Source organism: Manduca sexta, chromosome 26 (assembly GCF_014839805.1).
Source record: "Manduca sexta isolate Smith_Timp_Sample1 chromosome 26, JHU_Msex_v1.0, whole genome shotgun sequence".
NCBI lineage: Eukaryota > Metazoa > Arthropoda > Insecta > Lepidoptera > Sphingidae > Manduca > Manduca sexta.
The window spans coordinates 12,020,750-12,032,888 of NC_051140.1; the positions used below are offsets into that span (position 1 = coordinate 12,020,750).

The window sequence follows — 12,139 nt, forward strand, 5'->3', positions numbered from 1 at the left end:
AGCGTATATATCTCGTTTCCATAAAAAAAAACATGATTTAATGTTTTACTGGTCTACAAATTAAACTTCGTACTAAATACTCAACATCGTATAATATTATAATATTTGAAACTATGTTGTTTAATATAAGTTTAGAAGAAATTAAAGTGCACTCATACTCTCCAAATTCTTTTTAGAAGAGGAAGGCCCTTTAGGGTCGGCAGTTAATGGCATAAAAGGCTCTATCTTTATATCTAGATCTTTCAAAGCAGCATCAAGAATTTTAATTTTGCCCAATATTTTTTCGGCTTGCAAGTTGTATCCTGGTTCCAGCATTTTCCCGCTTGGGTTAAGCTTAAACAGATATTCAGCCTAAAAAGATAATAGAAAATAGCAATAAAAGTATTTCCGCAATAAAACAACACATCAATCATTACGAATAACTAAACACAGATTATGCAACGATATTATCAGGAGACCCGATAAGACATTATTTATTATGAATAATATTACTTCTATACGTTATGACAAATACACATTCACTATGCCTTAAACATATTATAGCCATCAAAAGAAAACTTTAAACATACGAGGAAATCAATAGGGTCGTCAGGGCGTAGCTTGGCCACTTCAAGCAAGGCGGGCGTCAGAGTAGGGAAAATGTGATGCACAAGGTAGTTGCGCATCGGCTCACCGGCCGCCGCCAGCGCAGCCTCCTCTTCCTCACGAAGCAGTGCGTACAGTTCCGACTACAAGCATATAAGTAATAAATATTAAAATGAAAAAAGTACTTTTCAAAAATCTTAGCGAAGCAATATGAATAAAATGCGGCGACAGTGAATCGATTAAGCGATGAAGCTTTGAAGACCTACATAAATAAGATGTAAAATTCGTGGTATGATCACGTGACGTAATAGAAACGCGTAGTATACGATGCGTACGCACATTTAACATTTTAAGAGAACGTGGTGGGCGGGACCTTTTAAATGAGTGCAAATAATATGCGTTTAGAGAACCTCCCGTCTCTGCACAGCGTCATTGCAGCTTCCCTCTTACTCTACATACCTGGATCTCAGGTCTCAGGCTGTAAGGGCTGAGTGTTTTAATAAACACTTTTAAGTAGAAAAGCCAACAAGAGAGAGAAGAGAAAGTAGAGTAGAATGTTGTAGACTAAAATGCAAAAAAAATAATTTTGCTAAAATCAATTTTACTCTACTTATAGCATCAGCTAGAACGCTGGCCACGAATTCAAAACCATTTTGCATATAGGACAATAATGCCGTATATTATAAATTACTCTTCGTTGGAAATATTGCAAGCTAAAGCAATATTCAGCCCCAATAGTCATTTCATATAAATTAATTACGGATTAGTGGCTTTACCCAGACAAGAATGGTAAAAATATTATTATGATTAATCATTGAACGACCAATTAACCACATGCGTCAATACTGTTTGGTAAATGATTTACCCAATATTCCATTTTTTCTTCACGTTCTTCTTTTATTTTTTTTTCTAGTTCTTTCATTGCCTTCGCTTCGCTTGCGCGTAATGTTTCTAGTTCTTGTTTTTCTTTTTTTTCAGCAGCCTCAATAAGAGCTAAGAAATGTTATATATAATTAATTTTCAGATCCCTGTCATCCTCGCGTCTTATTTAACTTAATCGTAAGACCTGGCGACATGATAATCGTCTATCTTGTTAATTTTTTGTTTTAATGATCAAAATTAAAACGATATAATTTCATTTAATATGTATTACTAAAATTACATCTAAATTTACCTGGAATTTTAAAACAAGTACATAATTATATTTACCAAGTAATTTTCCGTAACGACAAGGGCGGCCCATACGTAGAGCGACTGCAGCTTGTGCTGTTTTCATAGCGTAATCTGAATGCTCTTTGACAGGCACTATGAGAGGATGAATATCCAATTCATCGAAAAAGTTAAGAGGAGTGACATCGCGAGCGTCCCCAGCACGGAACTCACTGAGACGTTTCAAAACAGCTTCTTCGTCTAAACGACTATCTCCTTCGGGTTGACGCATGGCTTTCTCACAAATAAAATCGTCAGTGGCCTCCAAAGACACCACTATATCTAAAATAATAATTTATTATGATATGTACAATGCTGTTACATAGCTGTACATAGATACAAATAAATTTAGTATCGAAGTTATTTGAAATGCCTATTTTGTTATATACTTATTATAGACATTAACACACGAAAATTAAAAATACCTGGCAACAATTTCTTTAGTACATTGCTGTATAAATCAACATCTTCATCGAAAGGTTCTTCTTCAGGTTCCTCGCCATCATCAGAGTCTTGTTCGTCACCCTTTTCAAATACTGGAAATGTTTCATTTTACAATTTATAATTTTGTTGTAATACGAATAAAGTACTATATTAAAATTAAAGTATTTTTCGAATTTCATCGTGGTTTTAATAGTCTAACATTCGCGTTAACATAAAAAATGATTATAAAGTACTATATGTTTTGCCTTACATGCGCCGCACTGAGTCAATGAAGTGGGAAATCCGTCAAGCACCCATCCTTTGTTCAAAGCTTCGCGACACAGAAGTCGCTGACGCAAATATCTGTATTGAAACTAGCAATCGTATATTTATATAAAACATGACTTGAATAACATAGTTCTATCAACTAACTTTATAACTTGTATTTATATACAAATCATAACGAAGCGAGTAAACGCAGTGGAGCTAGAACTATTAACCAATAGACCCGTTTCTGGTGTACAAAATATATTCATTTCTTTAGATCTGCTTAGCTTTGAACCATCAAACAAAACTAGGGTGTGGCGGTATACCAATACCGCCACACCCTAGTTTTTAAAAGTTTTTAAGGCATAGGGAGCGAATCTATACTATTATATAAAGCTGAAGAGTTTGTTTGTTTGTTTGTTTGTTTGTTTGTTTGTTTGTTTGTTTGAACGCGCTAATCTCAGGAACTACTGGTCCAAACTGAAAAATTCTTTTTGCGTTGGATAGCCCTTTGTTCGTGGAGTGCTATAGGCTATATATCATCACGCTATACCCAATAGGAGCGGGGCAGTAATGGCTAATCTCAGGAACTACCGGTCCAAACTGAAAAATTCTTTTTGCGTTGGATAGCCCTTTGTTTGTGGAGTGCTATAGGCTATATATCATCACGCTATACCCAATAGGAGCGGGGCAGTAATGGCTAATCTCAGGAACTACCGGTCCAAACTGAAAAATTCTTTTTGCGTTGGATAGCCCTTTATTCGTGGAGTGCTATAGGCTATATATCATCACGCTATGACCAATAGGAGCGGAGCAGTAATGGCTAATCTCAGGAACTACCGGTTTGAACTGAAAAAATCTTTTTGTGTTGGATAGCCCTTTGTTCCTGGAATGCTATAGGCTATATATCATCATGCTATGACCAATAGGAGCGGAGCAGTAATGAAACATGTTGCAAAAACGGGGAAAATTATGAGTTTTGAGAGCTTCCGTTGCCTGCGCTGCGTAAACGGTTAAAGTTATGCAACAATGATGTATGACGGGATTGTTTCACTTAAAAAGTTCTAAATAATATAACAAAAGTCCCCCGCTGCATCTGTCTGCCTTAACGTGTTAAACTCAACAACTACCTAACGTATTAAGATGAAATTTGGTATGGAGACAGTTTGAGACCCTGGGAAGAACATAGGCTCCCGGGAAACTACTATTTTTATAACGGAAAACTTTAGCCTGAATAACTTTATAACGCGGGCGGAGCCGCGGGCAAAAGCTAGTATATAATATGTGGGTCATCCGAATCTAAGCAAGGAGAAACGTATACATAATATGTAATATGTCGACATTATACATCTCTATAAGAATCATGGGCAGGGGAAGAATTTGTGTAGATTACGATAATGACACTAAGAGTTTTTGTTAGTTTTCTGTGAAACAATAATTCCTAATAGAACGAGCCGATTTTTCCTGGATAACGAATAATCAATACATACTCAACCAAACAACAAATAATTAAACATTATTTAATCATGGTTAGGAAAGTTATTAAAATTAGGTCTATGGTGACCGCGAGACTGATATTTTACATGGTAATATTATTAGTTATACAATAAAGAAACATATATTTGCAAGTCTCATTTTGGGACTCACAAAAAGTAATCTTCCAATAACCACTACCTTCGTGTATTCGTTTTTAACGTAATACATGAAAGTACGCTTACGCAAGTAATACAGCGCAATAAATCTTACCCAATGATATCATCATCTGTGAGTGGGCGGCCAGATTGCAGTATAGCAAGTGTTTGTTTAGCGTTTTCCTGAGCCCCTTCTTCTTCGCCAGGGTCGTCGTCGTCGTCCATTCCATCTTCCTGCTCAGTCGTCGGAAGCGCCAAAGCAGCTGTTTCACCTACTTCCCAATGATCTACACGCCAAGCCTGATTAAACCATAATTTAATAAATAATCGACTATTTTTACGAGTATACCTAAGTTTACGTAAAATTTGAATATATTACTAACTCTAACTCTAACGTTCACTCAATGCGTAACATAGATAAGTGGGCAGTTAATTACGACTGCGTCAGCTAAAACGTAGATTAGGTAAAGTTGAGCTGATAGCAACTGAGTGTTCTACCAAAAAATAATTGTTAGTATTATAGGCGTAAAAAGGTCAAGAGAATGTGCAGCATTCACGTAGGGATCTGTTTCTGGAAGCAACGTCACGTTAAACAATACGCATGTTCTTAGAGAACCATAAAGAGAAGTATTATTGGATTCGTGATTCAGGAATGAGTAACTTCATAAGACGAAGTTAGTTTTAAGTATAGCTCCTATTAATAACCTATTAATATACTTTTTGTTACAAAACGAAAAAAGGTTAATTTAAATAATTATTGCACGTTGCGGACTTAAATGCAAAATCCTATTTCAGTTATTATTAAATAACGTATTAAAACGTGAAAAGAACAGTGTACTTATGCAATGTACTTGAAAAGTTATCGTGTTACTGGATTTGGGTTTATCAGTATGACGGATAAAACACATGGCAGCACGTATTAGGGGCGTATCAAAATATAAAATGCATGAGTGGAGAACAATACGCATTGATTCAAACATATACACAAGCCTCAATATTGAACTTACCAAATCTTCCGCAATATCATCGGCAACTGTCTCCGGGGAAATGTAGACGAGACCATAAGCTTCGCAGATCAGCTTAGATAAAGTAGTCTTACCCACAATCGGCGGGCCATACACTATCACCTGTAGACATATATTCCTAAACGCCCGAAGTAATAAGCAACGTGTCCCAAGAAACTAGCGACAGTATGCCGCCACGCTATCACTATAACTAATTAGGCTAATTCGTGAATAATATTATCGAAAATACTGTTGATATTGTGAAAACCGGGATGAGAACATTATTATTAAGAATGCCATCGGTCAATAGTATGTATAATATATGATACCGTATGCCCATATCCATTTTGCTGCATTGTAACTATTAAAAAAAATGTTTGAACAGTTCAAAAGTAGATAGTCCACTTTCAATAATATATAAAAAAAAAATTGTTTCTAAATACCTATGATGAATAATATTATTCTGAGCATCGCGTTGTTGTGTCTCTGCTTTCCTTTTGGAAATATCTCACAAGGTATCCCGACTGTACATATACAAGCGATGGGAAACATTGATATAAAATAAATTAAAACCTACAAAAAAATACTTGCCTTAAAAGGCTTTAACGCTCTTTCTTTTTTAAATTGTTTCATTAGAGACGGGACATTTTCGGCAAAAGTTAATTCTGAAGTCCATTGAAGTGCCATCGTTTCGACGATGAAAGTTGGCTCCATGTTTAAATTCAAGGTCATCAAATCATAAATTCTTTGCTGAAAAAGATTTTTTAATATTTAAAACTCAAAGTCTTTTGAGGTTTTATTTATGTGCGGTTAATGTAGGGTCATTCCCGGATTTTCGGGTTTGGTAAATCCCGGAAAAATGTTATTGTCTCGTTCCGGGTTTTTTACGGCGGGAAATCCTGGCAGCTCTTGGCCATCATTATGCCACTTATATCTACGACGCACTACAATCTTACAACAATTATGAATTAATAAGTTTAATGATTCCGATAACGTTCGATAAGTGATGCGTTAATTTTAGAAGATCGTATTGGTTTCTGCTGTTTTCGATAAGGAAATGTATCAAAACTTATGTGTTGTGTTTAAGTAATCATTTGAACAAATTTAATAGATCTACAGTGATCGATGGTTTTCCCAGGTCAGGTTGCTAAAATTTTTACATTGCTGGAATTTTTTTTAGCACATTAACAATCATTGTGAATTTATGGAAGAAGTTGTAATAAATGAACCAATATATGTTTATCCTGATATGTCGATAAATATTATCACAAACGAATCTCAAGTAGGGTTTTACGATAATGCTATGATATTAGGTTTATACTTACATGTATGTATGTTACAATTTATCGATTTAAGTACTAAGCCTTCATATTTAATCTTCAGGAGCGAGGTTAATAAAATGTGCTTGTTTTTGTACTTGTCTTTTAATTCTTCCTTTGACGCGATTAATTCTATAGCTAATTTAGTTACATAATTATTGGTTTAATCCCAATGTTTGTCGTTTGATATTAAATGTTCCAATAGTTTTTTGAAGATTTATATAAAATACTAGCCTTTGCTCGTGGCTTCGCCTGCGTGAAAGAGTTTTCCGGGATAAAAGTCCACTGTATGATAAAAGTCTTGCTACATATTTTCCCGGTACTGATAGGTTCAAACTAATTGTATCCCCCTAGGTGTGGAATTTATCAAAATCCTTTCTTAGACGATGCCTCCATCATGGTAGCTTTATGCATGTAAAGTCTCAGCCCGATCGGTTTAAAATTGTCAGTTTCATACAAACTTTCATCCCCTATTTTATCCCCTACGCGTAAGAATTAATCAAAATCCTTTCTTAGCGGATGTCTATGTCATAACATCTACCTGCATGCCAAATTTCAGCTCGATCCGTCCAGTGTTTTGGGCTGTGCGTTGATAGATCAATATGTCAGTCAGTCAGTCACCTTTGAGTTATATATAATGACTAAGGCTCACAAAAAATGTACCATAACACACGGGAATTGTAACACACGATAACACACAGCTCACTATAAGTATATGATTCAAGACGTTATAAAAAAATATATATTTGACTAGGGGTGGACACATTTTATTTTTGTATGAAACAAGGAGTATGCTATTTTATTATACCAGATAATTTTCGATTACATTTAATAATATTAAATTAAATAGCTTAACATTGAAATATGAACAGTAGCCAACATAGGAATATTTATTTTAATTTTATTAACTTTCGAACTTACATTTTTCTTACGACGTAGTTTGGCTCATGAAAATTATAGGTGAGGTACATTTTTTTTGAGCCTTAACCATATATTTAAATGAAGGAAGAAAGTCTAACATTTTTTAAAAAAGACTAAAAATTGAACTCTTACATCTATTTCTGGAATCAAAAATGCATCTTCCGGTGGAATACACTTAAACATTCCAGATCCTACGATACGTCCGAGTGGTTTGATTATCTGCAAAATATGTTGATAAGGTTTAAAAGTAGATAAACAAACTTAAAACAAATTGGAAATCTTTTTAAACCTCTCTTTGTTTCGTTACTGTCTGTTCCACCGCCAATATATAAAGTTTTTTCGGAAAATCCGTTATGAGATTGTAAATTATTCTGAAAACGATGTATTATTTTTTATATAAATAGTTCTTTCCTTTATATTTTCATTAATTTTATTAACTAATACATACTGTGCCAAATCCAATACATTGATAAGTGGCACTGCGTTGCCGCCGCGACCAAGAATTGGGAGTACACGTTCGCATTCCCAAGCTTTTTGGAACCAATAGAAGATGACGTCTTCGGGACCACCATATGTCACTCCAGATGCCACGACCAAAGCCCTGTAGGATTTTGTACATAATTTTCAAAATAACCACATTTTTATTTTTTCCACCACTGACTGGATTAATAGTAAGAAAATATGTAGCTCTCGGTTTTATCATTTACTAGAAAGTGGTGCACAGTGTCTCCAGTAGTGGGGTAAACAACTATAGAATTTAGATTACGTTCGTTTAACTCACCCAACTTGTGATTTGTATTTCCTAGCTATTGCGACGATTTCATTTTCAACATCATAATGGACTTTGTAGTTTGGATGCGGTTTTCTCTTACGAAAATCACTTTCGATGAAAGGCATTTCTGGCGTTTCCTAAAATATTTTTTTCGGTAATTTAATGCTGAGACATAAAATTATCAAAGTTATACATACCGGATCCAAAGGTTTAGTAGAAGCCCACGTCATTACAGTTGATATGAGTATAATGTATCGTTTATTGGATTCTCCAGCGCCGTCGTCTGTGTCTCCAGTATATTCAGGTACTTGTTTGTCAAGCAATTCCTTTAATACTGATAGTGAAAGTATGTTGAGAATGGTCTTCTTCGGAAAACATTACTTAAGTAGGAATCTCGCTCTACTTACATTTTAAATAATCTGTGATAATTTTAAGCTCATCTCGGTCGTAACTTATATCAAAAATTATTGTTCCACATGTAAGCATTTGGGGTAAGCTTTCTGGTTTCGATATTATTCTAGCTACATTATCCCAAGATTTTATTTTTTGGTCGATTACTGTTCCTGTAGCGATAATAAGACCCTTTATAACACATATATGTATATTATAGTAAATGGTATTTTTGGAAAGAAAGCCGATAGGAAATATAGAAAAACGATGCCTGCAGCCAAATCCTCAAAAGCGTTCCGAGGCGTTTAACTTTGACCATACAGGCATTATCTTAGAAGTTATAAACAGTATTACTTGGAAGAGTACCACTTACTCCAAAAACAAATGTTTATAAGTAAATACTATAATATAATACCACAAAATTTAACATTGAACTGTACTTTGTACAATCCAAAAACGTATTTCCATACCTTTGAACTGAGTCTTATAACTATCAACATTAACAAACATTTTAGGAGGTACCTATAATCTCGTATGGTTGTTCGGGTGGCGAAGGTAGAGGCACTTCCACATCTTCACCCATTATTGTTTGTGATGTTGGCTGAGTCGATATAACATTCTTTTCAAGTATCTTAGCTACCTCCTTCACCACATACTCTCCATGGTAGGAATCTATGTTATTTATAAAATATCTTTTAAACGAAAACAAATTGTCGAGTTCCGATGATGATCTGTCTGAAGAAACTTTTTCCATAGATTTCTTCATTATTGTGTAAATGAAATAAAAATAAATAAACCTTTGTCTATAATACAAAAGACTACATAAGACAAACGTAAACGTATTGGTATTACGTTTATTGCACTAGTTGTATTTTAAAGCAAACACCAAAGCGCTCTTACGTAGTATTTGTATTCTCTTTGCAAAGCGCATTTATAATGGTATAGCAAATGCAAATAATTGTCAGAATTGACACAAACTTTACTTCAAGGTTGATGATTGCTCTTTGGCACTCTTTGGTTAATGTGCGTAGTTTTTATTTTTTATAGGTATTCACGTATTTCGTTTGATTTTTACTTAAATTTCTATTTAATTTCTTTTTGTTGCCATAAAGTTAAGTTATTTAATAGGCATCTACTTCATTCATTAATTTCTAAAGTTAATTATTTTAATAAAATTATCACCTTGATACCAAAGTCGGATTTTTCAAGTAGGTTAGTTAAATATCCATATGGGGCATGGGGCATGGGCAGTCTTAAATTTTCCGCATGGTTTATTGTTGGGTAGGATTGAAAAATACATTTTAAATATAGTAAAATATTTTATTATTGTCTTGTATTATTAAATAGTACATTAGAACACTAATACTAGAACATCTTAACAACTTCGATTAAAATATTGTAACGAACAAAAAAACTCAAAAAGAATTACAAATGATCATCAATTTCGTTCTATAAAAATACGAAAATATTGGGACAAATCATAATGATAGGTGTATAATATTTCATATTTATTTCCAATAAATAATTTAATAAGTAGAAAATAATAGCAGAGAAATTAGCAATAACTCTAAAACTACTAATAGTTGTCCTGAAACTAAAGTGGTATATGTTTGGTACATAGAAATACCCTTACATATGATCATTTTTTAATAAAAAAAAACAGCTAATGCGTCTACAAGTAGCCTTCGCGCCATTTCTATACTAAAATAAAATTATCTAAAAAAGGTCCACTTTAGTTACAGGCTTGTCTTCAGAATGAATCCGCAATATAATTAATCACAAAATATATTAATTAACGAGATTCTATAGGATCAATGTATACCCATAGTTTTGACACAGTTTATACTATAAAATAATTGCGTGTAAGCACCTTTTGTATTCGCGTCAGGTAATATAATATTGTGTATATTGATTGGCACAGTGTAAAACAAGCAATTGTGAAGTTTTGTGACTGATATGTTGATATCGTTCTACCAACATGTCTTTAACACCTATTTATTGTCACCCTGTCACCTAGGGCACGTTAAATCAGCAACGATAGCGTATTTAAGTACTTAAGAAAATAAGGTTGTAGAAGGATATCAAATATAACGAAACCCAATGATAAAGTAGTCTATGCTGTTATATAACGCTGAAGTTTGTTTGTTTAAATGCGTTAATCTCAAGAACTATTATATCGATTTTGATTTTTTTGCACGAATAGGAAACTACATTATTTCTGAGTGTTATAGGGTACTTTTTATCCCGGGAAAATATAAAGCAGGGCTTTTATCTCTGAATGTTGAATGGGTACATTTATATTTGTTTAGGGTAACATTTGTTAATATGTAATTTAATTTGTTTTTGTGGCAACACGCCTCCACTTCCTTCTTCCTGTCACGGGCTGCCGGCGAGCAGCCACAATAATGTAGTTCTTTAAGTTTATGTTTAAGATATCAAATTAAATAACAGTGATCCGTCATAGTGGTTTTATTAACATGGTAGCAGAGCGTGGTTGCCTGCAAATACAAAGAAGAAAAGAAGATATTTTCGCAAATAAAGTGGAAACGTGCTATATATGCAATAAGCAAAATGGCGTTTACTAAATGCAATGACGCAGTTATTCCAATATTCGACGGATCGGATTATAGTAGCTGGAAAATACGTATACTTAAGTTTTTGGAGTTTAAGAAATGTAAAGAAAGCTGCCATACGAATCAAAAATGATTCGGATGATGTTGCAAAGTGGGAAGAGATGGATATCCAGGCAACGAACTACATTTATAGTGCAATAAGCAACAAGCAACTCGAATATATATGCGACTTAGATTCCGCATGCAAAATATTGGCAAAATTTGATGAAATGTACCTGCAGAAATCATCGGCACTACAGATTATATGTCGCAACAATGTAGAAGCAATAAAATTATCGAACTATTCGCAAGTAAGTGTATTTTTGACGACTTTGAGAAATCAATAAATCAGTTAAAACAAGCCGGCGCGACGGTAAGTGAACAAGAAAAATTAAATTATATGTTAAAGGCCTTACCTCGTAATTACAGTCATATTGGAGATCTAATAGACGTCTTACCAGAAAAAGACAGAACTGTAGATTATTTGAAAAGTAAAATTATGTTAAAATCATTGGATAAAGAACCTGAAAAATGTAATGAACCATCACGCGACAACTCAAATGTTTTTAAAGCTCACACTAGTAGTTCTGCATCACCTAATAAAACTTTAAATGTTTTACCTGTGGAAAACCTGGCCACATGCAAAGAGATTGTCGACACAGAAATGTTAACAGTGGTAGAGGAAATGGATTTATTAGATTTAATAATAATCGTGGACATCAACGTGGATCATATTATAATTCAAGAAATATTAGAGGAAGAACTTATAATAATAAATCCAGTAATGAGAGTGGTGGTAATAATTTCCTTGCAACTATTGAGAATAATAATGTTTCAACTTCAAGTAAAATATATAATATTGAGCAGTCTGGCCACTTAACTTGGTTATTAGATAGTGGTTGTACAGATCATATAATTAATACTGATGAGTACTATCATTCATGTGAAATATTACAACAACCTATTAAAGTAAAAGTTGGTGATGGAAGAATATTAGAAGCTACAA

At 33.8% G+C, this 12,139-nt stretch overlaps 1 protein-coding gene across 1 annotated transcript; it reads right to left on the reverse strand.

The window, feature by feature from the left end:
* Positions 1-73: 73 nt before the first annotated feature.
* Positions 74-10,792, reverse strand: LOC115442536 (adenylate kinase 7). The gene is made up of 16 exons (XM_030167588.2): positions 9,044-10,792; positions 8,539-8,694; positions 8,329-8,465; positions 8,141-8,268; positions 7,808-7,960; positions 7,649-7,730; positions 7,492-7,578; positions 5,711-5,869; positions 5,123-5,242; positions 4,231-4,415; positions 2,489-2,580; positions 2,220-2,330; positions 1,795-2,076; positions 1,451-1,578; positions 570-728; positions 74-351 (listed from the first exon to the last, which is right to left on the reverse strand). The coding sequence occupies exons 1-16, from the start codon at positions 9,285-9,287 to the stop codon at positions 142-144; spliced, it is 2,433 nt and encodes an 810-aa protein (XP_030023448.2). The 5' UTR covers positions 9,288-10,792; the 3' UTR covers positions 74-141.
* Between the last annotated feature and the right edge of the window lie 1,347 nt (positions 10,793-12,139).